This window comes from Sturnira hondurensis, unplaced genomic scaffold (assembly GCF_014824575.4).
Source record: "Sturnira hondurensis isolate 20B ecotype Veracruz unplaced genomic scaffold, ASM1482457v3 Scaffold0024152, whole genome shotgun sequence".
NCBI classification, from domain to species: domain Eukaryota; kingdom Metazoa; phylum Chordata; class Mammalia; order Chiroptera; family Phyllostomidae; genus Sturnira; species Sturnira hondurensis.
Genome location: NW_028096783.1, coordinates 254,638 through 282,032, shown reverse-complemented (window position 1 = coordinate 282,032; position 27,395 = coordinate 254,638). Strand labels below are relative to the sequence as shown.

Here is a 27,395-nt window from a genome sequence, read left to right as displayed (position 1 = left end):
TTATGTTCAGCCTTTCTGTGTTCATTTGGGTTATCTGTTCGACCATTTGTCTGTTTCCTCATTCTACTTGCCAGGGAATTCCCTTAGTTTCTTTCTCAGAGGTAACTGTTGTACTAAACAATTTTAAACTGGTGTGGAAGCACACCAAGTTGATTATTTACACCATGTATCATCATCCACAATTTCTGAGCCCAGCTTTAGGTTTGCAAAACCACCCCTGGGCACAATGAACTGTTGGGGGTGGCTGTCCTTCCTGTGAATCTGGTGAATCAAAATGGCTTTTTTGGGGAAGATGACCTGTTTCCTTATGGACAGGGATGATCCGCAGGCTACTGTCCTTGATGTCAGGTTGCACCTGGGGTGGCCAACAAAGGCTTCAACCCAATTCTGGGGTCCAGGTTCCTGTCATGACCCAAGATGGGATTAGAGACCGTGACAGACTTAGCAAAGCACAGTAAGCCAACATTAGTAAGCATCAGTAAGCACTCAGGAAGTGGGTAGGGTGATCTTGTGAAGGAGATGCCCTAGTGGGCTCTAGGTGAAAGAAAAAAATTAAGAAAAAAATTTAATTTAAAAGAGGAAGACATACTGATTTGCTGTTTCACTTGTATATGCATTTATCGGTTGCCTCCTGTATGTGTCCTGACCAGGGACTGAACCCACAACCTTGGTGCAGGATGACGCTCTAGTCTAACTAATGGAGCTACCCTGCCATGGCTGGGTGGAAGGTTTTGATCACACATGGACAGAAATGGCGGGGCGGTGTGTGAGGGTTAGGGTGGTCCTTGCTTTCTGGTGCCAGTGGCGTGACTGCCAATGGGCTTGTCCTTGACCCTCCTCTCAGGTAGCAGGTCGGTCCTCTCAGTTACAGGAAACCGGGGAGGGGAGTAGTGGGGAACAGATGGCTGGTGAAGGTTATGTCTGCTGTGTTCCAGCCAAGACTGAAAAGGTGGGTGGGGATAAGGACTTAAGGTTTTTGTTGCCTACCACACCATGACCTGAGAGGAAAAAAGCGAGTGGCCTCTGCCAACTCTGCAGAACTCAGGCATTTTCTCGTTCACTCTTCGGCTGCTTCATGCAGAGAAAGCATATTCTATTAGACTCCACTTGAATGAGGCTTTGTTTCTGGTATTTTGATAATGAAAATCTCCACAGTCCATTAGAATTTACTAGATTCTGCTGTAGTTTGAAGCCCAACTTCTAGACAAATAAGAACACAACACATACTTTGCCTTTACCTTTTTCCATTTATTTCTCTTGGGACTTTGGGATGGAGAAGAGGCTAAATACTCTTTGGTTATTACTAGTGTCCAAATATTTGAATGTTGTTGTAATTTTGTGACTTTATTTGCTTATTGTTTCACCATTTCCAGCAATAGAACAATTCTCTAGATTTAGACCACTATAAACTTTCCTCCCAGTATCCTCGCAATCCTTTTTTCTTCCCCAGAAACTACTGTAGTGTTCAAGAACGTCAGGATTCAATGCGTAACAAAATCCTACAGGAACTTCCCTCTTACAAATGACAAGAACATCTGTGCCCCATCATCTCCCTATGTTCAGCTGTTCTGCTACTTGCTTGCTCCAGGTCCTTCATCTTGCACTGGCCCTGCTGCTGCAAACAGGGCTTGCATTCAGATTTAGGAGCAATCGTGTCCTCCCAGCACCCTCAGAAAATACAGTAATTCACAAATGACCATAGTGTTAGCATATGAAATTTTGAAGGGGGTCAGCAATACAATATTCTATATCCCATCCAACTGGGCCAGTCTCTCAACTTTTCCTTATATAGAATTCTCTGGACATATTTTTGTTCATTGCACTTCATGCAGATAAATTAGTGAATTAAAAGGCAGCTTGTTCCATACTTCCAGAATCTAGTCAACTTCCACATAAATAGCATTAGGTAGGAAAAATTATCTTTTGAGGGGCATCATTCTACCCAGAATGAATTGTCCAGACCTATGGTCCAGAAATGTCTGCATGCTAGGCATCTCCTGCAAACTCCAGGCTCAGGTCTTACCTGTACGCCAATATTCTACCTGTGGCACTGCTAACCACACCAAGCTTCTCTGTCCTCATGGAAAACTACTCTGCACTCCCTGATCTCTTCGCGAGTATAAATGATGTTTAGAAGAATCAGCAACTAGAAGCCCTGGAAAGTGCATAAGTTAAATGGAAAGCTTCGGAAACCAAAGAACTTGGCCACCAGTATTACTTTTACTTACTTCATGTGTGTATTTCTAAAGGACAGTGGCTGACTGGTATTAAAACTAAACCAATTAAAATCTCATCACTGACCAAGAGAGAATTTCCTTGTTGGGCTGTTGGGGCTGTCTCGCCCCCCCTGCCTGAATTCCTCTGGTGTACACTGGCGCGCATGCACTGGGAATCAGAGCAGAAGGAACCAAACACAGACAATGTCTCCCTTCTCAAGCTTTAATCCCATACCCTGTACTCCATCCATGGAGGACAGCCTCCCAGTCCCTGCCACTCCCATAATCAAAGCAGGCGATGATCATACTTATTCAGCCTCGTTTCTATGGTACCTTTATCAGGCAACAGAGATTCCTGGGCCATGATACTACTATTTAGTTCTTAATTACATGAAAAGGAAATCACATAAGAAAAAGCATACAAGGCAAATACATGAAAGCCATTTACTCCTGGTAAATTCTTCAGGGTCCCAGGTGCTGGGATTCATAACTTTCCCTGATATCAGAGACCAGGGTCAGGCGTCAGAATAGTCTTGATGGCCTTGGCCAGCAGCAACAGCTTTTTCTTAGCCTTTCCATCTGACCTCAGATCTGCGGTTTTCTTTACGTAAGTGAGGTGACCCAGTCGATCATGACTCTGTATTAGTAGTGCCCTTATAAGCCGACGCTCTTCCACAATTCCCTCGCACACCCCTGTAAAGGTGGTATGAGTGGGCTGGTACATGTGGGGACATGTAAATGCTTTCATTGACTTAATTACGCTTTACTAAATCCCTCAGCACCCAGATGCCACGTCCCACTTGTAGTACGGAAAGTGGTAGGGACAAAGCCAAGAGACTGGCAGAATAGCAGGAAGGCTAACGACAGCACGAGTATTCTAACAAAAACACCCACACAAGGAAAGAGGCCTCTGACTAGGTCCTCCTTTCTAGCAGTGTCTGGCACTTGGTGTGACGTGGACCACGGGGAAGGGAGCACCCTGACAAGGTCCACATGAAGCAGCTCTGAGGCTTTCGCCCATCAAACACTTCTTTCTCCCAACTCTCCCCAGTATCAAGGAAAGTGTGTGGTGAGGAAGCGTATCAGTGAGATGTGTCATCATCCTGTGATTGCGTGGTAGAACCATCGGGACACAAATGTCCGGCCTCGAGTTCAGGGCTGTGTGCTTTAAGATCGAGCCAGGAAGGACAGAGTCCTACAGGCTGGTCCCTTACAAAACCTGAATGGTTATTCTAGGAAATTTTAACTTCAGGCTGTTGAGCAGTCTAGAGTAGCTAACAGCCTAGTGGGGAAAATAGAATAGCCACAACTCTTAAGTCTTCTAATTCTCCTACTTCATACCCATTACAAGGGGGCAAGAGCACTCCAGTCAAGGAATGAGCCTCACCTCAGGTTATAATTTTAGGCAAAATAGCTTCTCAAGGAGAAGTTGAGAGGTTCTGCCTGGGGTGGGGGTGGTTCTTTGCAAGAAGAGGTTATGTCAATCTGGGCAAGTCAGGGAGACTCCCTGGAAAAGGTCTCCCCAGGATAGCCAGAGGGCTCCCCCAAGCCCATGCCTGGGCCAGAGATGAGCGCAGACCTCCTAAGTTGGGCTCCTAGCTAGGAGGTCTTGTCTGAGTGGGTCCTCTGATGCCTGATTAAGTGATAGCCTCTGCTGAAGCTCTTCCCACACGTTGGGCAGGTGAATGGCTTCTCACCAGTGTGTGTTCTTTGGTGCCTGACGAGGTGGTCCCTCCGACTGAAACTTTTCCCACACTCATCACAGCGGCAAGACCTCACTGAGGCATGTCCTCTCAGGTGCTTGGCGAACGCAGCACTATGGGTGAAGCACCGCCCACATTCACTACAGAGATAGAGCTCATTGGCAGCATGTGTCTTCTGGTGTGCCAGGTATCGCCTGTGGTCACTGAAGTCCTCTCCACACTCTCCACACAAGTAGGGTTTGCCTCCGAGGTGGATTCTTTGGTGTGTTGTTAGCACAGATTTCTGGCTGAAGCTTTTGCCACAGATAGTACAGAAGAAGGGTTTTTCCCCCGTATGTGTTCTGTGATGCCTCACAAGGTCTGAAGTCCAACGGAAGTGTTTGCCACAATCATCACATCTATAGGGCTTCTCAACAGGTGGTGTTCTCACCGCAGCTGGGACCAGAGGAGACATCTCATTCAAATTCCTCCGGTTTAGGGGAAATTTATAAGGCGGGCCCAGTTTGTGAACCTTTTGGTGCCTGGCAAGATGAGAGCTCCGTGTGTAACTCTTCCCACACTCCATGCATTTATAGGGTTTCTCTCCCGTGTGAGTTCTCAGATGTCTAACAAGATGGGAGTTACATGTAAAGGTTTTCCCACATACAGAACAACCATGATGTCTCCCTAACAGGGGGTGGAGAGGCGTGGCTTCCTGAAGATTTGTCAAACTATTAACTTGAGAAATATTTCCATCAAATCTCCTTTCATTAAGTCTGTCTGGGTCATCCTCAAAGACTATTTCCCAATCTGGAGTCTGGTGGATTTCTGGATCTCCTAATACAGATGTGTGTACATCCTCTAAAGTCAGATCTTGCTCAAGAAACTCTTCCTCATCTTCACTCCTATCTCCTGAAAATAGGGCAGGAGGAGAAAAGGGAAAATTACATAGGTAATGGCACCTTCTACACAATGTGGGGATTCTAAAACAGTCCTGGAAGGGCCAGACCACACAGCAAGAAACCTTTATTTTGAACTGCAGGGGTTGGGGGGGCGGGTAGGAAATAATCAGTCATTTGAATGCTTGTGGTAGGCCAGGCACTTGTCTTATGTGACCTCAAGCTGTTAAAGCCTTAATGTGGACAAATATTATCCTCATTTCACAAATCTGGAGACCGGGGGTCTGGGGTTTAAGTGAACTGCTGAGTAAACGATATAGCCACCAATTCCAGAAGTCCCACGTTTTTCCTCCCTCCTTTCACATATGCACCTCAAATGAATGATGGGCAGGGTACGAGGAAGAAGAGGATGAAGAATGTGGCATATGGAGGAAGACAGTAGTAATGCCCAACAGATTATGAGAGCCGATGAGAGAGGTACCCCAGAGAGTGGGAGCAGCAGTGACTGAAGGCACTGCCAGCTCCAGGGACAAAGATTTCCCTTTGTCTTTCCTCACCTGTGTAGGTAAAACTCAGGATTTCTGGCTCTTGAGGCTCTGGAATATCTGGAACCAAAGGCTCTTCTCTAACGTGGGAGATCTCCTCTAGTCTGGGGATCGGGAATGCTGTTCAAGAGGGAAACAAAACATGAAGGTTGGCTGGACAGCCCCGTGTTAATCGGTCAGCCAGGCTGGTCGATAGAATCTTCAGCGCCTCCAACCAAGCACTATACACCTTTTTTGCCTTTCTCCTACAGCTCAAAAATTACACAACTGTAAATGCTACCCTCTTTCCCCACATTCAAAGAAGTAGATTATCTCCAACTTTTATTGTCTCAAAAACTTGTGCTCACCTCAACTACCCTGAAGCTATGATGTTACAATTTTATTTTCTTATTAGAAGTTTCACTTTCTGAGCATTTTCTCTTCACTGTAACTTAAATGCATATCACCTTTCTCAGTTAATCCTTCAGTATCTTTGCTAAAACAGGCACAGATGCAGCACATGCAGCCTAAGCTCCAAGACCACCATAACGACCAAAAGGAGAAAGATCTCTGTGCTTAGAACATCCCAGAAACATCTGAAATTCCTTACACAAGGAGACCACAATTCCACAGTCTTCTTCCAAGACATACTCCCCATAAAATTCCTTCTGTGTTGGGTCCAGATCGCTCCACTGGTCCTGGGAGAAACATACTGCCACGTCCTTGAAAGTCACCAACCCCTGAAACGACAGCAGGACCCCATTACAATGTGAGGCCTCAGAGAGCCTCACACCTCGTTCCTGAAGTGAAGGTCTCTGGTACAGGCAGGAGACACGCAACTCAAAGGGGAGACCTGGCTCCCTTCCAGGAAATTTGTGTCTCACCCCCTCGCCACTGCTTCCGGACTTTGTCCTTTCACACTGCCCTGCTGCTGCTCTCCAGCCTCATTTTCTCTCAGAACGATGATGTTCTTGAGAGGGTACAGTTACAAAAAGTCTTCTTTAAAAATAATATTTTATTGATTATGTCATTATAGTTGTCCTATTTCCCCCCCTTCATTCTCTTCCACCCCGCACACCCCTCCCCCACCATTCCCCCCTTTAGTTCATGTCCATGTGTCATAAGTTCTTTAGCTTCTACATTTCCCCTACTATTCTTGCCCTCCCCCCATCTATTTTATACCTACCACTTGTGCTACTTATTCTCTGTACCTTCTCCCCCCTTCTCCTCCTCCCACTCCCCTGTTGCTAACCCTCCATGCGTTCTTCATTTCTATGGTTCCACTCCTGATCTAGCTGTGCTCTTGGTTTGCTTTTGTTTTAGGTGTGGTTGTTAATAAGTGTGAGTTTGCTGTCCTTTCACTGTTCATATTTTTCATCTTCTTTTTCTTAGAGAACTCCCTTTAACATTTAATATAATAAGGGCTTGGTGATGATGAACTCCTTGAACCTGACCTTATCTGAGAAGCACTTTATCTGCCCTTCCATTCTAAATGAAAGCTTTGCTGGATAGAGCAGTCTTGGATGTAGGTCTTTGGATTTCATGACTTGGAATACTTCTTTCCAGCCCCTTCTTGCCTGGAAGGTCTCTTTTGAGAAATCAGCTGACAGTCTGATGGGAAGTCTTTTGTAGGTGACTGACCCCTTATCTCTTGCTGCTTCTAGGATTCTCTCCTTCATTTCAATCTTGGCTAATGTAATCATGATGTGCCTTGGTGTGTTCCTTCTTGAGTCCAACTTCTTTGGGACTCTCTGAGCTTCCTGGATTTCCTGGAAGTCTATTTCCTTTGCCAGACTGGGGGAGTTCTCCTTTATTATTTGTTCAAATATGTTTTCCACTCGTGGCTATTCCTCTTCCCCTTCTGGTACCCCTATAATTTGGATGTTGGAATGTTTAAAGACGTCTTTGAGGTTCCTAAGCCTCTCCTCAATTTTTTGAATTCTTGTTTCTTCACTCTTTTCTGTTTGGTCATTATTTTTCTTCTTTCTGGTCCACTCCCTTGACTTGAGTCCCAGTTGACTTCCCATCGCTTGGTTTCCTGTGCATTTCCCTTCATTTCAATCAGTTTAGCCTTCATATGTTCCTCTAATTTGTGACTGAAGTCAACCAGTTCTGTGAGAATCCTGATCACCAGTGTTTTGAACTGTGCATCTGAAAGGTTGGCTATCCCTTGGTTGCTCTGGGGCGTTATTGGCTCTGGGGCTTTGAGTTGTTCTTGAGCCATAATGTTTTAGTCTGTTTGTCTCTGTTGTGTATGAGGGGCAGAGCCTTAGGTGTTCACCAGGGTGGGGCAACCCAGGTTGCTGGGTTGTGACACTGTATGTGGGGGTGGGGTAAAAGAGAGGCAATGGTGGTCCCCTCTGCTGCTTCCTGCCGCTGGGGCCTGTGCGGTCTGTTGCACTGCTTGCTCCTTTGCCTGGTTTATTGGTCTGGCTGAAGTGTTCGTTGTCAGACTTCTGTATAATTCAATTTTTGGTGTTTTGGTTGCAGTTTTGTTACTAAAACTTTGTTGTCTTTAAACTTGGTTGTGCGAGGAGGCACAGTGTTTCCACCTAAGCCTCCATCTTGGCCGGAAGTTCCACAAAAACAGTCCTAAAAGCCACTGTTTAACTCCCTATTTGATGCTTTATGTTATTGGCATTTCTGTAAAAAGTCATCTTTTCTAGGAAGCTTTCTCTAAGTGACCCCCTCTAACCACCTTTAGCACTCAGAAAGCCTGCAGGTGTAAACAGGACTTCTTCACTCAGCGAGGCTGCAGGGAAACACCCAGAGAAGCCTCCTTGTTTCTCCCTCCAGCCGCACAGCTTAGCTCGGCTCTGACTGACTGCAGTCCCCGGGAGCGCATGGCATGCAGTTTCAGGAACTGCTTCTGCAGCAGGCAGTCACCTACTAAAAACCCAACAACTGTGGAGTTGTACTGGAGTGTGCACAACTCAGTCCCGCTCAGCAAGTCCCTCCTCGCCGCTCTCCGGCCCCTCTCCAACCTGCCCCTGGCCAGTGGCAAACAAAGACTCTCTGGAGCCTGCAGATCTAGCTGAGGCTGTTACAGTTTATCTCATCAGGTGCAAATGCCCCAACCCCTCAGACAAAGGAAGAGGTGAGAATTTAGACAAAAGGAGAGTGGGTCTGACCCGCTGAGTGTCCAGCTAAGAAGTCCTCTGAGGACAGAGGAGATGAGGGTGTACCTGTGACAGGGCAGTCAGAAGGGCCGCCATCTCTGGGTTTCCAGTGTTCCTCTCTTCTGGAAGGCCTGGCTCCTGGGGCACTGGAACCTCTACAGAGAAAGGAAGGCGAAGTTCAGCAACATGCAGCACACTCATACAAATGGCCAAGAGCTCAGCATCCCCATCGCTTTGGTGGAAAGGTGGAAAGGTGGGAACCAGGAAAGTGGCCTAAGGGCCACTCAAGTCATCCCAACACCACTGTGTGCAACACTATTAGATGCCAAGAGAATAACTAAGAACACCGCTCTCAAGCTCAGCTTTGATCACGGGGGACCCCTGCCAGTACTGCCTCGCCTGGTCACCCTGGATTCCATGAGTCCTCCTGTTCCAACCTGCCCAGGCCTGTTGGCCCGAGAAGCACCCCCGCCCCCGTCGTCCTGCCGAGGCTTCACCGCTCTCCTGCAGAGGCTGGGGCTCCAGGTCACGGCACAGGCTCTGCTCGGCTGTGGCCCCCAGGGCTGGGCTCTGAGTGGTTTCCTCACAGGATTCCTCGGGGCTCGGGCTCACGGTCTGCGCGGGGTCCTGCAGCTCACTAGGTGACTCGGGCTCTGCTCCTGGGTGCTCTGTTTCCTCTGACAGGACTTCCTGGCCGTGAACATGGACAGTCACCTGGGAATAATTCCAACTTCCAGTCACCATGGAGTCAGGAGGAAAGTCTTGGTTGTCACCAGGGCTTATTTTAGGAGAAGCTGCCAACAGAAAAAACTCCCAGAGGGACCCGGATGAAGAGGGGAACTCCAGTTCCACTGGGGCATGCGAGGAGCTGTTGAAGGTGTCCACACAGAACAAAGCAGGGATGATCAGATACTGCACTGCTTCCTCATGTCCCTCCACCAGGTCCCTGACAGCCTTCCCGTCTCCACCTATCCCACCTGAGCAGCGATCCTCGTGGCTTGCTTCCCTGTCTTGTTTTCATGAGCACGGAATCGGTGACTGAGGGTTTATGAAAGTGACAAAAATCTCTCTCACCCAGAACTGGAGATTCAATATTCAAAGAGAAAACCAAAGCCATGTGACCCTGGGGTAATGAAGGCACTTAAGATAGGCCCTAGGCAGGTGTAAACCAGAAAGTCACACTCACACACACAGACACCACCTCTGCCCATGGGGCTTATGGATCTAAGTGCAACCCAAGAGCAGAGCCAATTACATTTAAAGGGTGATTTTCATTGGGCCCTGTAAGCTCGCCTACTCCCAAATCCATCCTTCCAGCAAGTAGTCCCCCTCCACGTCACACAGATCAGGACTCCCCCTCCTCACCCACCGCCTTGGTCTCCTGGGCTGTTTCTGCAAACCCTCCACCAGCGTCACGGCCTCCTCGCCGCTCTCTGGCCGCTGGCCACGAACCCAGCTCTGCAGCTCTCCAGGCAGCACAGTGAGGAACTGCTCCAGCACGAGCAGCTCCAGGATTTGCTCCTTCGTCCGTCTCTCTGGCCTCAGCCACTGGTGACAAAGTTCTCGGAGTCGAATGAGAGCTTCGCGAGGGCTTGCTGCTTCCTGGTAGCGAAAGCGTCGAAAGTTCTGGTGCGAGGTCTCAAGCACAGGGTCATCCCTCTGTAAGATAGACTCTGGCCCACAGGTAAAATCATCTTCCAATTTCACCGTAAGAATTCCCTCTTCTTCCCAAAGATCCTGGTCCTCTGGTTCCAAGGCTGCAGCCATTGTCTGGCTCTGGGCTGGTCTCACACCATCTAGAGCTCACACTGCCATCACCCCCCAGTCTCAGCCTGGGCACCTCGAGGAGTGTCTCCCAAGGGACCTGGGTAAAGAAGTAGAGACAAACAGTGTAAGGATGAAGTTCTACACAGGGACAGCAGTTCTGAACCCACTCGTAATCTTGTACATGTAGTAATACTTCTGCAAACTATTAGGCCCCCTTCCCCCTCATCTCCATAACCACATGCTGTAAACGGACCTGGTTGGAACAGGATGACGTATGCCTGGAGGGATGTTCCCCACCCTCTTTCCTAGGCAAGGCTCACACCACCTAGACAAATAGGCATTCCCACTTCTCACTGAGACTTGTAATGACAAAAGGAAAACAGCAAGTGGTAAGGACACTCATAACCATCTGCTGAAAACTGGCACTACAGATGTTTGACACAGACACATTTACATACATATTACAGCATATGTTCTCAGAAGAGACTCAGCAATGTGGCTGAGACAGGGAAGGCCTTATCCAAGTTCATTCTGAACGGAGTGATACCCAGCACTGACTTCTTCTGTGAAATGGGAGCACTGAGGAAGGAGGTTGGAGGTGAGAATAAAAAAACAAGCCACCCACAGTGGCTGGCACAGAGGCACCCGAATAGCAACTTTCCTCTCGTTAAGACATCTTCAGGTGGGAGACCCACAGGCCTCCAACCCATGTTCAGAACTGAAGGTGTTGTTCTTACTGCCTAACCCTCTCCTCTTTGTGGAGCCCAGCCTTGTCTGGATCGTCGCTTGTGAAGACTCCACTTCGTCGTCATCGAATTCAACTTGGATTCTTCCCCAGTGCTTACAGCTGGCTCATTAAACCAGTTCTGTTAGGCCTCTGCATGTTTGATCCTCTTCTTTCCCACAGACTGCTTTAGTTTGGGTCCTCATTTCTCACCTGCACCACTGATGGCCCTTCCTAGTTGGACCCTGGAGTACTCAATCGTGAGCCAAGTGCAAGAGTTTTACCTAGGGAGTTTTTTGCAAAACACAGTATCAGACATTATTCTTCTAGATATCCCAATTCAGTCAATCTAGGCAACAATATCGTTAGAAATGCCACGTGTGTCTGTGTGTGCACTTTGGTGGAGAAAGACCTGGGTGTGTACGGTTAAGAGGGAGAATCCCGGAGCCAGGATGCTAGGGTTTGAATCCTAGCTCCACTCTTCACCCGGCGTAAGACCATAGGCAAGTTCGTATTCTCATCCCTATTCGCCTATTTGCAGGATGGAGGTCAATAGGTATTTATCTAGTAGTTATTACAAGGATTAAATGTATTATTATCTGCGAAGTGCTCAGAAGAATGATGGTACCCCAATGCTAACTTTTAAATATTTCTAAATTATAGATCCAACCACATCACTCAACATTTAATAGTAAGATCAGTTCCAATATCCTTAGCACAGCACATGAAGCTCTTCACAACCGGCCCTCAAGTTATGTTTTATGCTTCACATCCCCCCCTCTTCTATTACCTGGCTATAACAAATTCATTGCCAGTCTCCCTACAATAGTGTCTTTTCATGCCTCCGTACCTGTATGAAGGCTGTTCCTTCTGCATGGAATACTCACAGCCAACCCTCAATGCTACATGGTTTGTTTCTTTGTTTTCACAGGTCCCCTCTTCTTCTTCCTCATGATTTGCAGGTTAGGTCCTTATCATTTCTCGTCTGGACTATTGAAACTGTCTCCAAATGTCGGTTATCTACCTCCAGAGTGGTTACCTTCAAGTTACCAGTCACAAGAGTGAGCGCTTTTGGCAAATCTGGTCCCTATATAAGACCTTTGCTCACTCTCCCTGTCTTGTGAGTGAAATGCAAACTTCTAAGCATATATGAGGTTGAACTTCATTCTTATTCCCTTTGCCCTTCTCTCCAATCCTTTCAAACACATACACACCTGAGTGCATGCAAAGCACACAAAAGCCTGATACTGTTTGGCTTTTGAATGTGCTGTTCCTTCTAACTTTACTCTTCATTTGATTAGGCTTTACTTATCTTTCAAAATACATAGCTTAGGCTTCATGTCCTCTGAGAGACTTTCTTTGATGCCACCCCCTATCCATAGACATGGTTAGAAATCACGGTGCTTCCATAGCAACCTGGGCACATCTCTGTCACAGTATATCACATCAAATAGCCATTTTTTATCTGTCCTGTGAAGCGCCTTGAAAGGGCTATGCTTTTCATCAATCTCTAGTACCTATAATAACGCGCACAACATGAGGTCTGTCTGGAAAAGTCCAGCCACTGTTAATATAACGAGAACAGTTTGCACGAGATCCATGTAACCTGGCAGCCAAGGAGAGTGGACTGGAATGCATATGCATGAACGATGATGACTTCAATCTACTAGTCTGTGGGGGTGGGAGATGCTGTTGAGTGAGCATGATCAAGCATGTGTACTGTGTGGCCGTTGTATTCAAAATGCCTGAGTGAGTACAGAATGACTCTGCATCAAATTCTGCACTAAGCTTGATTATTCTTCCATGGAAACTATTCACATTCAGAAGGCTGCAGTTATGGGCAACTGGTGACTGGCAACTTCATCAAGAAAATGCGCCTGCTCATGCATCACATCTCATGCAGTGTTTTTTGGCAAAACATCACGTCGCCCAGGTGATGTAGCCCTTAGATTCGGCACCCTGTGACTTCTAAAATCACCTTTGAAAAGCAAGAGATTTAAGATGACTGAGGAGACTTAGGAAAATATGACAGGGCCCCTGGCTGATGTAGCTCAGTGGATTAAGTGCAGGCTTGTGAACCAAACAACCGCAGTTCAATTCCCAGTCAGGGCACATGCCTGGGTTGTAGGCCAGTTCCCGGCAGGGAATACATGCAAGGCAACCATACACTGATATTTCTCTCCGTCTCTCCTTCCATTCCCCTCTAAAAATAAATAAATAAAATCTTTTAAAAAAATACAACAGGGGCAGCTGTTGGTGATAGGGAGAACTGTGTAAGGTCCAAAGGTGCCTACTTTGAAAGGAACTGAGGCATCATTGTTCTATGTACAATGTTTCTTTTATCTTGTCTCTTCTTTGGTAAATGTCTCTATCTTTCATATTACATGGATAGATACTTTCTGGACAGCTGTAATGCATTTAAATACATAAATCTCCAGTTTGAGGTTTTCTTCCTACTTTAACAGGAAGAACCAGTCTTTTCCCCCATCATGTTCTACTCTTTGTTAGTCACCCAATCCTGTGAATTCTACTTTCTAAATGTCTTTCAAATTCATTCATTTCATCTCCACTGCCTGTCCCATTCCAGCTGTTGATCCACTAAAAGGCATGACTATACTGGAGTCTTTTAAAGCAGCGCAATTACCCGCCCCCCGGCTCCTGCACTTCATCCACTGGCACAGAAAAGGTGCTCAAGTGTTGAAGGAACAGCTGGTTCAAGTTTTACCACTGGTCTTCCTAACGAAGCCCCCTCCAGACCAAGATGCAGTCTTCACACCTAACTGGAGGAATTCTTCATTTTCCACTTTCTGCACTTCAGTAGAACTGCCTCAGATTCACCTTCAAGATTATTAGTCCACTCTTCAGAGCTATGTCTGATGTGCTGTTGCCCATCAAATGAGTTTAATTTCAATGACCACATTATCCACTTTTATTATCTATATCACACCTCTCATGCATGTTTTCCTAAAATATTTACTGTACACTTTTCATCGTGTTTTGGCTAGTCTGTACCTCTAGAAATCTGTGTGCTAGTTTTCTGCTTACTGAGTCTGCTGTCTCTACTTCATGGCGATTTGTTTTTGCAGGTGGTTTGAAATTTTTTAAATTTCGTGCCCATCGTCAACGAGATTGTTTTTACTTTGGGAGTTCTAAGAGCCCTAGGTTGTAGAGATTTTTAATATAATTTTGTTTGCTTTTTACCTGAAAAACTAATGGTTCCAATGCTCTTGGATCAGTTTTTATGTTGACTTTGCAAGAGTATTCCTGAATTATGCTGGTATATTTGGGCTTACACCTGTAAGTGATTTCTGTCCTACCCAAGGTTACACAGGCTCCCTTCCTTATCCTTTTCATTGATCACCAGACAGATTTCCATGGAGGGAAAGGCTCCAGGCTGTCAGATGGTTCAGGTCCAAATACCTTCCCCATTCCCACCAGTTGACCAGTACCACATCTCCTGGCTGGTGCACATGTGTTAGAACCCCAAGCTCTCAGAGACCTATTGTGATTTCAAATCTCCTTGGGCTGTGGTGGAGTTAGCTTGTACTTATTCCTTTAGTTTTTAAATTTCTAGAACGTATACATTTTAGGCTTTTTTTGTGTGAGGTGGGACAAGTGGGTACAGAAATTTAATAATGGGCAGGAGCCCCCTCAACATTAGTTGCACCTACAATATTGAGGGAAGGTCTGAGTGGTGAACTTTCTAACACACAACACCAGCCAAAGGCTTCACATTGTTCACAGAATAATTTTCCACTTATGATTTGATTTTCAAAGCCCTTGAAGGCCCCTCCCTACCTCCTTTCTCCTGTGACTGCCACTCCCACTGAATGTCACTGCTTCAAAGTACTGTCTGTCTCTTTTTTCTATGCCCTCATTGGGACTTCAAGATGCCACTCACTCTGCCTGAAAAACCCTTTTCTATCCCCTTTACTTGGTTAACTACTCATCCTTCAGGTTTTAGTTTTCCCAGGATGCCTTCCAAGTCTTCCAGATGGTTTCCATGGGACCCATGCCACCCCAGATCCCAGCACACACATAACTATTTTTTCTGCGGTACAATTGTTCATATTGTATTTAATTCACTGGACTGTAAAGCCAAGGCCATGGTCATAAAGCAAATAGCTCAATGCCTGTCACACAACAGGTGCTCACACATAATATGCTTCTTACGGTTTTAAAAGTCTTTCTCTCAAAGAATAGATGCCATGTCTTATTAATTCTTAATTCACTTGTTTATCCAGCAAACCATGTGCTACACAAAAGAATAAGTAAAAACCATCGATTGCTTGGGTTGTGATATTTCTAGTGGTTCATAATGTGATGAAACCACAGCATCACAAGGACTCTTCCAGTTGCCCTGGGATAACCCAAATCAAGTCATAAAGCTGTGCATTTGGGGAAAAAATACTTTTCCTTTGCGGATTTAAATCAACTTTAATAAGCCCAGAACCAGACATCGGTAATTCAATGAGCTACAATGACGACGATGTATCCAGACAAAGCTTTCAACCCCGTCCCTGCAAATCTTATAAGGCAGGGAGAGAGGTGGAGTTCACACATAGGGTCTCTTGGCTTCAGGGACCTCTGCTACCTTAAAAGTACTCACACCCAGTGAGGTGGACTGGGAACCCCTACCGTTTTCATACTGCATCAGCTACAAGAGATTCCCTACTGCAGATTCTAAGGATCATGCATTGACTGAAGGGTTCTGCTCTCACGGGGCTTGCTTTCCAAATGCAGGAAAAATGTAACAGCGCCACATTAAAGCCACCATTGTTAAATGCCCTTCACAATCATGAACTGAGAGTTCCAATGCTTTGTGTATTTACTTTGCCAGTCCAGGAAAATGAGGTAAAAGCAAACAGATCACTAGCAGCAGAACAAAGGAAGAGGAGTCCTTGGTGGGGCAAGACATGGGAAGGAATAGGAAGCAGATGGTGCTGTGGAAAGGGCACTGTACTATGTATCAAAGATGAATGGTCCAGCCCCAGATCTTCCAGAAACTGGATGGAGCTGCTCTAGGGCTTTATAAGACAGCACCCTCAAGAGCACTTACAAAAGGCAAAGCCCTCTGCAGGTAACTATTCTCCTAACTCAAATGATGAACTGAGATCCGTGAGTTTATGAACTAAAATGTGCTCGCATTAGAGACAGAAAATAAACACTGTTCTGCTCTGTAATTCCTGGGGTGTACTCACACTGTACTTCTATCTTGCAAATTTGTTGCCCTAACTCTTCTAATACCTTCCCATTCAATGTCTGTCCTTGGAAGTGTTCCACACTGAGATAAATGCTGAACAACAGAATAATAGGGAATGTGAAGCCAGGCTAGGAAGAGTGAGGCCTGGTCCCAGAAGGCACTAAAATAGTGTGTCCAGAGGTGTTTCAAAAGCCCGGGCTCCATTTCCTTGTCTTCTGGATGTGTATTTCCAGGCGCACAGGGCAGAACTGAGGGAAAGATGTGAAAAAGGTTAAGACCATTCTCCAATCTCTGGTCCGGCTGTCTCTGCCTCTTATCTGAATGTGTCAGAGGCCTGTGCAGGTCCTAACTCCACCCCACTTACAGAAGGGAAACTGCAAGGCAGTGAATGGACACCTGGTTGTCTACCTTAAAACCTTGCTACTTGTGGTGGTCTTTCTGGAGCCTAAATTACAAGGTTTGTAGTCACATATTACCTATCTAAAGGAGAGATGGTGACATATTTAGTAGCAAAAAATTAATTTTCAGAAGCAAATGGTGATCAGAAAGTTCTCAAGATTACAGTTAACAGACTTCTACATACATCCCTTCTAGTCTCCGTTCTTACCTTTCACACTAATGCAGGTCCAGAACCGAGAAATTTGAGTGTGATTTCCAAGGGCCATTTGTAGGGCTCCTTTCGTCGTTCTGGACTAGAAGTCAACTAATAAAAATTGTTACCTGCATTTTTCCAATGCTATAATGTTCCTTAAAATCAAAGATTATCCTGGTATGTTCCCTGTACTGGAAAGATTCTTCTGTTATGTCAACTGTCCTATACACAAGTGTTCACCCATGCTTTCCACATAATGTTCAGGGGCTTTAGAGCCCTGGGTTGGACCCCTCTTCTCATTTATTAGCCATGCAACACTCCCCAAGTCTCAGTCCCATCCTCCCCATGTGATACTACTTCACATGGCTGTTCTGAGGAGGAAACAAAGTAACAGAGAGTCTCTCCGCACAGGGACTGGCATAGGGCAGATGCTTGATATATTTTGTTCTTTTTTCAATTTGCTTTAAATCCTTTTGGGAAGAAGGCAAGATTTAAATGTTAAACAAGGAAATAGTCCATTATTTCATCATAATTACAAAAAAGGATTAAAAATATGTACAGGAAAAATTGCAGTCTGTTTACTGTTACATCCAAAATGAAGTGTGAAGCCAAAAGAAGAGTCCTTTTCTTAGGGCCCCTATTAAGCTAGGATCAGATAAGATGCTTTTCCAAGGGCGGGAACTTAAAAACAGGATTTAAGTAAACTTCAGTAAGCATGGTTACATTAAATCTTGCCAAACCATATTAGCAATGTTTCTACTTATCAATATCATAGTCCCCTCTCTTCCCTGTAACTGGGAGGACGCAATTTGGGGCAAGGACAGTTAGTATACTCAAGAAGCCCCTGGAAAAATTAACTCAAAAGGCAAAAAAATAAAGGGAACGAATTCACTGGCTTTTTGCTTTCAAACACATCATGATTGGTAAGCACTGAATTATGTTTAAAAAGCTATTTTTAAAAAGTATCTTCAGACTTTCAGCCAAGATGGCGGTATAGGTAAACATGGCTTGCCTCATTGCACAACCGTATCAATATTATAATTAAACTACAGGACAACCATCACTCAGAACCACCAGAAATCGAATTGAATGGAAGTCCGACAACTATAGAATTAAAGAAACCGCATCCATCCAGACTGGTAGGAAGGGCAGAGACAGGGAACAGGCTGGTTCCACATACACGGGGGTGGATAAAGGTTACGGAAGGATAAGTGAGGCATCACAGCCCCACACCAGGCATCCCCTGCCCAGGGTTCCAGTGCCAGGAAGGGAAGTCCCCATTAACTTCTAGTGACAAAAACCAGTAGGCATTGAGTCAGTGGAAGAAACTTATGAAGACCCAAGCACTTCCTCTTAAAGAACTGACACACACGGACTTACTGAGACTAATCCCTCTGAGCTCCAGCTCTGGAGCAGCAGCCTGAAAAGCACTAGTGGCATGGAGGGAAGAACTGAAGTGTCTGAAATCAAGGCAAGAGCTGGAGGACTGCTTTGTCCCTGACAGAAAGACAGGCAGATGCCACTGTTCCGTTTCTGAGCTGCAACTCCCCCGCCCCCCGCCCATCACAGAGCCACAGAGCCAATGGGTGTCTGTTATATCAGAGACTCCATCAACCTGAATAACACTGTTTGCCCCACCCTGGATATCCCCTGAGACTCCATCCCACCCAACTGATGGGCCCACCCAAACTGTTAATTGTGACTTTTCCATATGAATGACATGCCTCAGAACTTCCTAAGCCCTCTCAAACAAGCAACTACTGGCCTCATTGAGCCTCCAGAACTCATACCTCTTACTGAGTGGCCCCAGGCTCAGCACTAACAGCAACCAGCCTATACATTCACAGCTTGGTTTTGTGTGGAAATTTCCAAGCCCAGCACAAGTAGCAGCCATTTCAGATTGCTTTGTAGTTTATGCAGGATGGCCCCGTGCAGAACATAGGTGGAGGCTGACTTTGACCTGCACCACCCAGGAAAACCCAGAGCCTGTGCACCCAGCAGACAGCTGCAGACCAGGTCAGAGCACCACCACACTGCCCATGCACAGCTGATCCCCCACAGAGGGTGGAGGTTGGTGGTCAGTGGTCACAGCCAGTCCTTACAGCTGACTGGACTGGGTAAATCCTTCCCATTGCTCTCCCAACAGCAACCAAGGCTCAACTATGAGAGAGTATACACAAAGGGGGCACTTTAAGTATCCTTGGGTTGATAAGGGAGGCTGTGCCACTGGACCCTACAGGACACCTACTACATAGGCCACGATACCAAGACAGGGAGTCATAGCAGCTCTACCTAATACATAGAGACAAACACAGGGAGGCTGCCAAAATAAGGAGACAAAGAAACATGGCCCTAATGAAAGAATAGATAAAAACTCCAGAAAAAGAACTAAACAAAATGGAAATAAGCAATCTAACAGATGGAGAGTTCAAAACACTGGTTATAAGGATGCTCAAGGTACTTAGTGAGCACCTTAACAGCATAAAAAGGATCTAGTCAGAAATGAAGGGTACACTAGTTGAAATAAAGAACAATTTAGAGGGAAACAACAGTAGAGTGGACAAAGCCAAGGACCAAGTCAATGATTTGGAACATAAGGAAGCAAAAAACATCCAATCAAAAGAACAAGAAAAAATTTTTCTTCTCCCCTTCCCCTCTAAAGATAAATAAATAAATACAAATTTTAAAGTGAGACAAAACTTCCTTAATTTGGTGAAGGAAATAGACATTCAAGCCCAAGAAGCACAGAATCCCAAGCAAGAAGGACCCAAAGAGGACCATGCCAAGATACATCATAGTTAAAATGTTAATGTTAAAGAGAGAATGTAAGAAACAGCAAGAGAAAAGCAGTTACCTACAGGGGAGTTCCCACAAGCCTGTCAGCTGATTTCTTAAAAGAAACTTTCCAGGCTAGAAGAGACTGGTAAGAAATACTCAAAGTCATGAAGAGCAGGGACTTATGGCCAAGGTAGCTCTACCCACCAAAACTATCCTTTAGAATTGAGGGCAGTTTAAGACCTCAGACAAGAAAAAACTGAAGGAGTTCATCATCACCAAACCATTATTATATGACATGTAATAGGGACTTGTCTATGAAAAGGAAGATCAAAACCAGGAACAATAAAATGACAAAAAATACCAATCTATCAACAATTGAATCTAAAAAACAAAGCAAACAAGAACAGAGAACAGAACCATGTATACAGAGAGTGTTTTGATGGTTACCTGATGGAAGGGGGGTGTGGGGGATGGGTGAGGAAGTGAGGGGTTTAAGAAGTACAAACAGGTAGTTACAGAATAACCTTGGGAATGTGAAGTACAGTACAGGAAATGGAGTAGCTGAAGAACTTATACGCATGACCCATGGACATGAACAATGGTGTGGGGATTGCCTGAGGGAGTGGGGAGTGCTTGGTGGAGGGGGGCAAACTGGGACAACAGTAAGAGCGTAATCAATAAAAGATAGTTAAAAAAGGTATTTTTGCCTCTTAAAGGTTTTTCTCTTTCATTAGATTCAACATAAAACATCTGAGAGGCATGGGAAGAAGCGGCTCAAAGCTTATTGCAATAGGTTCCCAAGACACAGCATGCAGTATAAAGAAGGGAGGACAGGAAGGCTAAAGAGACCAAGTAAGTAGTGGGGGCACAGCAAAGCCAGTGGAGGTGAAGCTAGAAATATCTTCCACCCTGAAGTTCTGTGGTTAGGGTCTGTCAGGATGGGCGGGGTAAGATAAAACGGCTCCCAGACTATAATCAAAATGACGCCTGGACTACAATCCAGAAAAGATAGCTGACGTCAAATCAGAAAGCTGAAAGGGTGGGTTTGCTAAAAGGGATATCCGCATAGCAACCTGAGCCCGAGCCACCAATGCTGTATTGCCACTTTGTTCAAAGGGGACCAATCCCCAGCTCCCACGGGGAACCAACAAAATTAAAACCCCGCCATTTTCCCTATTCGAGAAGCGACTTCCCCGACCCCACTCTGCGGACCAGGGAACCTTGCCCAGAAGCGCAGACCCCAATAAAGCTCTCTATTGCCTGACTTTATGGCTAATTGGCATTTCTTTCTCCGAGGAGCCTAAGGAAAACCTTTCATTTGGTGCCGAAACCGGAGAGGAGTTGTCTGATGAAGACTGCTCCTCTCCCCACTCCCCGAGGAGGCCTCACTTGCCACCCCACCAGTCCAGACTAAGAACCAGGGTAAGTGATGCTGCCCTTAAATTTCTGGTCCCCAAACGCCAACTCCAGGCCTCCATCTGCTAAGAGAGACTGCTCTCACACTAAAACCGTAGCACTGGGTCGGAGTAACCCTTCCAGGAGGGACTGCCCTCCCCCACTGAGAGGTTCTGGGCACCAGAGGAGATGTCCCTGGACCCAGACCCCCATTTTACCAGACCAGATCAGCAGATTGGGTTGAGGGACGCCGATTCCCATTTGCTGATCCTGAGACAAGGAATGGGAGGGCAGGAGTCCAAGCCAGATCCTAAGTCACCTCTAGGGTGCTTCTGAAAAATTTGAAACTGACCCTGGCCTCAAGCGAAAACAGCTGATTTTTTCTATCCACTACAGTCTGGCCATTATATCAGCTCGAATATCATGAAACTTGGCCTCCTGAAGGCATTTTCGATTTCATTACCCTTACTGACTTAGATAATTTTTACAGACGGACTGGCAAATGGTCTGAGGTCCCCTACATTCAGGGCTTTTGGGCCTTGCATTCTTGCCCAGATCTGTGCGCCAAATGCTCCACAGCCCAAGTTCTCCTCGCCTGAGGGAACCCTGAACCCGTCTGGCCTCCTAACCCTACTGCCCCAGAACCTCCCTCCTCCTTTCCTGATTCCCCTGAAGACCTTGCTTCCCCTCCTTCTCCCCCTCCTTATCAGCTTGTGCCAGTGGCTACTCCAGCCCCAAATCTTTCCTCTCAACCGGTTTCTTCCCCTCCCTCTGAAGACCTTTCTTCCCCGGTCAGCTCACATACTCACTCCCGCCTGAATCTAGAGCCCCCAAACTCCTGTATTTGCCCCCTCCAGGAAATGGCAGGAACAGAAGGTGTCGTTTGGGTCCATGTCCCTTTTTCACTAACTGATCTCTCATCAATTGAAAAATGCCTAGGTCCGTTCTCCACTAACCCTACCAATTTTATCAGGGAATTCCAGTACCTAGCCCAGGCTTATGACCTCACATGGCATGACCTGCACATCATTTTAACTTCCACCACGACCCTGGACAAGCGCAACTGGGTCCGGACTGCAGCTAGGGCTCATGCTGACCAAACCCACACCACCAATCCCCTCATGCCAGTAGGGGCTGAAGCTGTGCCAGAGGCGGAACCAGGCTGGGGCTACCAGGTACGACAGGTGGGTCAGAGGTGCTGCAACCAAATGGTCGAGTGCCTGATAGCAGGTATGCACCAATCTGCCCAGAAAGCAGTCAATTATGATAAGCTCAGAGAGTCACCCAAGGCCTAGGAGAAAAGCCGGCACTGTTTCTCAACAGACTGAGGCAATGGTGCTCCATACTTGCCTTGACCCTGCTTCTAATGCTGGGGCCACTGTCTTAGCTACACAGTTTATCTCCCAGTTGGCCCCAGAGATTAGAAAGAAACTGAAAAAGGCTGAGGATGGCCCCCAAACCGCCATCCGAGATCTGGTAAATATGGCATTTAAGGTTTTCAATAACCGGGAAGCAGAGGCTGAGGCTGCCCTCCAGGCTTGCCTACAGCAAAAGTTAGCCCTGCAAACCCAAGCCATGCTAGTGGCCCTGTGGCTGGTGGCAAACACTGGCAAAGGGGTGAAGCGTAAGTCTGGGCCAAAGAACACCCCACTGGGGGCCTGTTTCAAGTGTGGCAAAGAAGGGCACTGGGCCCGCCAGTGTCTTCAACCTTGGCCACCAACGAAGCCTTACCCAGATTGCTGACAGCTTGGCCACTGGAAGAATGCCTGTCCCCTTAGAGGCTTGTCCCTGGTGTCTCCACATGGGGGACCAGCCAATCAAGGTGCGGACTCTTCCCTGGCCACCCCGGAACTTCTCGGACTCCTAGGCGATTGAAGCAGCCCGGACTTGAAGACCCTCATCACCCTCGCCAAGCCCAGGGTAATGATGCATGTAGTGGGTAAGTCCATCTCTTTCCTAGTGCACACGGGGGCTACCTACTCTGTTTTACCATTTTTTCCAGGACCTCTTACTCCTTCCTAGATCTCGGTCATGGGGGTTGACAGAACCCCATCTCACCTGAGGCGAACCCCCCTGCTTAACTACGGTCTGGATGGTTTTCCTATCCCATTCATTCCTTGTCATACCCTCCTGCCCCATTCCGCTTCTAGGACAGGATGTTCTCCAATTATTAGGCGCCACTCTTCAGATCACGCAAAACCCTACCTCTTCCTCCTCCCTTATCCTCCTGCTGTTAGAAAGTCCAATACCTCCTCCAGCTCCACCTACATCCCCTATCCTCATCAACCCACACTTCCACAAGTATGGGACACTTCTACCCCAACTGTGGCTTCTCATCACCCCCTGGTCGTCATCCACCTAAAAGAGCCCTACATTTTCCCATCCCAACCCCAATTTCCCACAGAAACTTAAAAGGATTACAGCCTATCACCACCCACCTCCTAGACCAGAAATGGCCGACCTCTAGCCCCTTCCCTCTACGTTCCCCTGACAGCAGAGAGTAGCCGGATTGAACATGGCACCCCTTATCCTATCAAAGAGGTTGGAATGTCAGGATGGGCGGGGTAGGATAAGCGGCTCCCAAACTACCATTCAGAAAAGACAGGTGACATCAAACCAGAGTCAAAAGGGCAGGCCTTGCCTAAACGGATATCCGCATAACAATTATATATTGCCGCTTTGTTCAAAGGGGACCAATCCCCAGCTCCCACACAGAGAGCCAACCAAAATAAAACCCAGCCACATTCTCTGCTTGGGCGTGACTTCCCTGGCCCTACTCTGGGGTCGGGGAACCTTGCCGGGGCCCACAAACCCCAATAAAGCTCTTCATTGCTTAACTTTGTGGCTGACTGGCATTTCTTAGCGGAGCCTAAGAAAACCTTTCAGGGTCAAAATATAAAATGAGTACAAAAATGTCAGTGAGAGTAAATGTGAACATGAAAAATAAAGCTGTAAGATCATAACAGTTCATTTTTCACTTAAACTGTTTTCTGTAGGAGCGTACCGAAGGTTCAGAGGTTGAACAGTTGCCAGTCTTGCCTTTGCTGGTGGATGACCCATCTTCTTTCCTCCACACCTATCATCCTGAACAAGTCACATCAACTCATCCTGAAAACGGGAATGACTTTCTCCTCACAGGCAGAGAGCTGGACGACTATTTGAGAAACCGCCCAGCTTTCTGAGGTGACGAAAGAGGTGTGTTGAGAGAAACAAGTGTGTATGGCTTCTTTACTGCGTACCTGCCTGGGCCATGATAATCAGCCTCAGATGGTGACAACGATGCATTTTGGAGTTGAGGCAGGTTAGAAGCCAAACACAGATTTTTAAGAGTCCAGAATTAGATATGCAGCCATTGTGATCATATTGGTTGATTTCCAACAGGAGGCTAGACTTTCTAGCCTTGCGTATGGATTATTACCCAGAGGTAGTTAATGGTCTACATAAAGCAGGCATCTATATGCCCCAGGTTAAAAGAGAAGCCAACCTAATCTGAAGGAGGGAAAAGGGCAGTCATGGAACCTGACTGCCATCTTGATGGCAGCTGCTTTAACCGAGCAGCCAGAGATAAACTAGCTGTATAAATGAATTACTACTATGAACATGGTCAGTGCCAATCACACAGAACAACTGCTTGATTAAAAAAAATAAAGGATATTATAAATACAGCCTCACATAGGTGTAAATATGGAAGATTCAAAAGTCACTCACTGGATTTTTAGTTTTGTGATGGTGACTTCCTCTGGCTTTGCCTAAGGCTCCCGGGGGTAGATGATGATAAAGGATGGAACCCATGTGGGCTGGGCCAGAGGAATCTGAGAAGTATCAGGTTTCCACGGCAGACTAAACTGTGGTCCAAAGCATTAAGTCCCAGGATGCCATTCGTGCTTTGGACACTGCTTAGCATCTTAATCTCCCACTGTGATCTCTGCCCCTGAGGGCAAGGATCTCCTCCATTTTTGTTTCCAGTGCCCAACACTTGGGAGAAAAGGCACTCAATAAAAGTACACTGAATTTAACTAAGCTATTTCTCTTCCAACTTGGACACAGAAACTGAAATTCACCATCAGTGGATGCCAAGGACAGTTACCAGCATTTTGCCTTAGGGTTTATTCCAATCTCCTGAGGTGATCAGGTGGTACAGCCCTGCACTGCTTTACTATGTTGCATAGGATTAGTGGGAAAAAACTTGTTCAAGGGGCAGGAAGGGGATGGAGTTTATTCATTCCAAATATCTACTGAGCATCAATTTTGAGTCCCACACAATTCATGGTGCTAGGCAGAGAAAGATGGAAAAAAGCACAGACTCTTACCTTAAAAAAATTAATATATAGCTAAGAAACAGCAGGGACTTTACATACTAGGGATTCCTAGCAAAACCTAGTATGCAGATATAAGGTGTAGGATCAAAATGAAAACTATCAAGAGAAATAAGAAAATTAAGAGAAAAACTTACCAATATTTAACCTTCAATTTAGCATACGATGATATAGCATTTGCAGGGGTTTTTTTAGTGCACTTTCTTAATTCTACAAATGAAAGAATTCAGACCTAAGTGGTTACATTACCCACAGAAGATCATATAGCTAGTTTCCAGTACAGAAGCATTCACTCGCAAGTAAACCACCGCATGGTTTAGGTGAAGTCTGGACAAACGCCATGGTTCTTGGCCTGAGAAATCCAAACCAGCAGCTAAGAACTTGTTAGAACTGCAAACTATCAAGACCCAGGCCAGACCTATTATCAGAAACTCTGGGGATGGCTTCAGCAATCAGTGTTTAACAAGCTCTTCAGGTGCTTAAGATGTGTAAGTTTGAGAACCAGTACCTAAAGCAAGGGAATGCTTTAGAAAGTAAGTCTGAGGTTCAAGTGGAGAAGATCCAACTTTTCCAGTGTCAATCAAATTCAAAGGAGGATTTGCAAAAGTAAAGAGTCTGGGACTGTTATGTTTAATGCCTGTGCCAAATTAAATGGGCAAAGCATGCTGTAGACCTCGCCTGTATAATCTGTAATGCCCAAGAGTCTGTCACTCCGTAGTAAACCTTGCTGTACCTTTGCAATGACTGCTGCAATACAGTATACAGAAAAAGAGCAAAAGGGGTAGCTGGAGGAGAAAGGGGTAAAGAGTATGAATCTCAGGTATCCGGTCCTGGGGGAAAATTCCCTTCCTCCCTCCAAACCTGGCACCACCTTGTGCAACCTAGTAAGAGCAGAAAGATACTTAAGATAGGTGGCCACAAACCCTAACAGCTCTGCCCTCACACTTCCCAACAACAGGTCTCCCATGGGTGTGGGTAGCCGTCCGAAGTGGCTTTCTGCACCAAGGCGCACACAAGGGGTGGCTGGGGCAGGGGGGCGCGTGTATCAGGGTCTCCATTAGCATTCCTCGCAGCTTCTGAGTGAGGCTGCCCTGGGGATCACCTGTAGTGTGGACAGTGAAAGAGCAACAGGTTGAGCCTAGCCTCCCAGCGAGAGCCTGGGTGTGGCACTGCTCCCGAGACCAACCCTAGGGCTAAGAGCCACCTCTGGGAATGTCGGTACAGGAACCGTGGCAAGACAGGGTCATCAAAGCGCCCAAGGGACATTAACATCTAATGCCCAGAAAAATGAAAACTGCGCCAAGACCTCTGTGAGAACACAGCATACCCTCGGGAAACCAACCAACTTTTAGTCAAGCCAGACAGGAGGCAGGGCGCGCGCAGTCCCGCGGAGGCTAACGGTGGTGCTAGGAAGAAGTGCCAAGACGCGCGGGGAGGTGTCGGGGCCGGAGGGCTGCAAGAAGAGACAGCAGCAGCGGGCTCGAACGAGGCTCGGGTCTGTCCCAGAGGCGGTGAAAAGCCACAAGCCAGCCCGTCTCCAAGGCCTCCGAGACCACGGGTGAGTAGTGCTGCGTGTGTCAGGCGAGGGGTTAGCGGGGCAGAGATGGGACTTGTCCGGACGGGGAGAACGAGGGGACGATTCCTGAACAATTTGAGAGGCGGGATGAGAACGCGCCAGGAGAAGTGGGCCCAGATCACTCCTCCCTCGAATCCGAGGGGCCAGCTGGCGCAGGAGAGCAGGGAGGTACGGACGAACGGCTTCTCTGCAGGCCTCTGGAGGGGCGGAGGGCGGTGGCTGGAGGGAGAGCCGCCGGGTGCGCCACCAGCGTCCCCCACCCGCGTCCCCGGAGCTCGCAGCTCCAGCCTCCAGGACACGTGAGGGCCACAACGCCTCGCGCCCCTCACCACACTGCCGCCGCCCTCACCCCAGAACAGAGCAATCTCCCCAAGCTCCGGGGGGCGGGTCTCCAACCTCTCCCCCTGTCCCCCTGTCCCCGCCCTGCGCAGCCCCACTCTGCCGATCCCGCCCGGCCCAGCCCGCCGGCACTCACGGCTCCTGCAGCTCCTGCAGCTCCTGCAGCGGCTGCCCTCGCCCAGCTTTTAGCCCACCTACTCCCGGCCGGAGCAGTGCCACCGAATCCGAGCCGCGCGGGGCCTGGCGGGTCGGAACACGTGGGGCC

The 27,395-nt window shown here is 47.0% G+C and overlaps 1 protein-coding gene across 2 annotated transcripts; it reads right to left on the bottom strand.

Moving 5' to 3' along the window:
• Positions 1-1,227: 1,227 nt before the first annotated feature.
• On the bottom strand, positions 1,228-27,395 carry ZNF202 (zinc finger protein 202). Of its 2 annotated transcripts, none has more exons than XM_037038189.1 (7): positions 27,267-27,395; positions 9,806-10,304; positions 8,938-9,154; positions 8,507-8,595; positions 5,932-6,061; positions 5,355-5,462; positions 1,228-4,810 (listed from the first exon to the last, which is right to left on the bottom strand). In XM_037038189.1, the coding sequence occupies exons 2-7, from the start codon at positions 10,205-10,207 to the stop codon at positions 3,816-3,818; spliced, it is 1,941 nt and encodes a 646-aa protein (XP_036894084.1). In that variant the 5' UTR covers positions 10,208-10,304; positions 27,267-27,395; the 3' UTR covers positions 1,228-3,815. The 2 variants fall into 2 exon arrangements, with proteins under 2 accessions (XP_036894084.1, XP_036894085.1); XM_037038190.1 differs by lacking the exon at positions 27,267-27,395 and adding an exon at positions 25,353-26,246.

What these genes read in the sequence shown, in the direction of transcription:
- ZNF202 (XM_037038189.1), bottom strand. Translation starts at nt 10,207, where the DNA reads ATGGCTGCAGCCTTGGAACCAGAGGACCAGGATCTTTGGGAAGAAGAG. An exon ending in TTCTGACTGCCCTGTCACAG is followed by an intron (nt 6,062 to 8,506) that starts GTACACCCTCAT and finishes CTGTCGTTTCAG; the next exon opens with GGGTTGGTGACTTTCAAGGA. An exon ending in CCTGAGTTTTACCTACACAG is followed by an intron (nt 4,811 to 5,354) that starts GTGAGGAAAGAC and finishes CCCTATTTTCAG; the next exon opens with GAGATAGGAGTGAAGATGAG.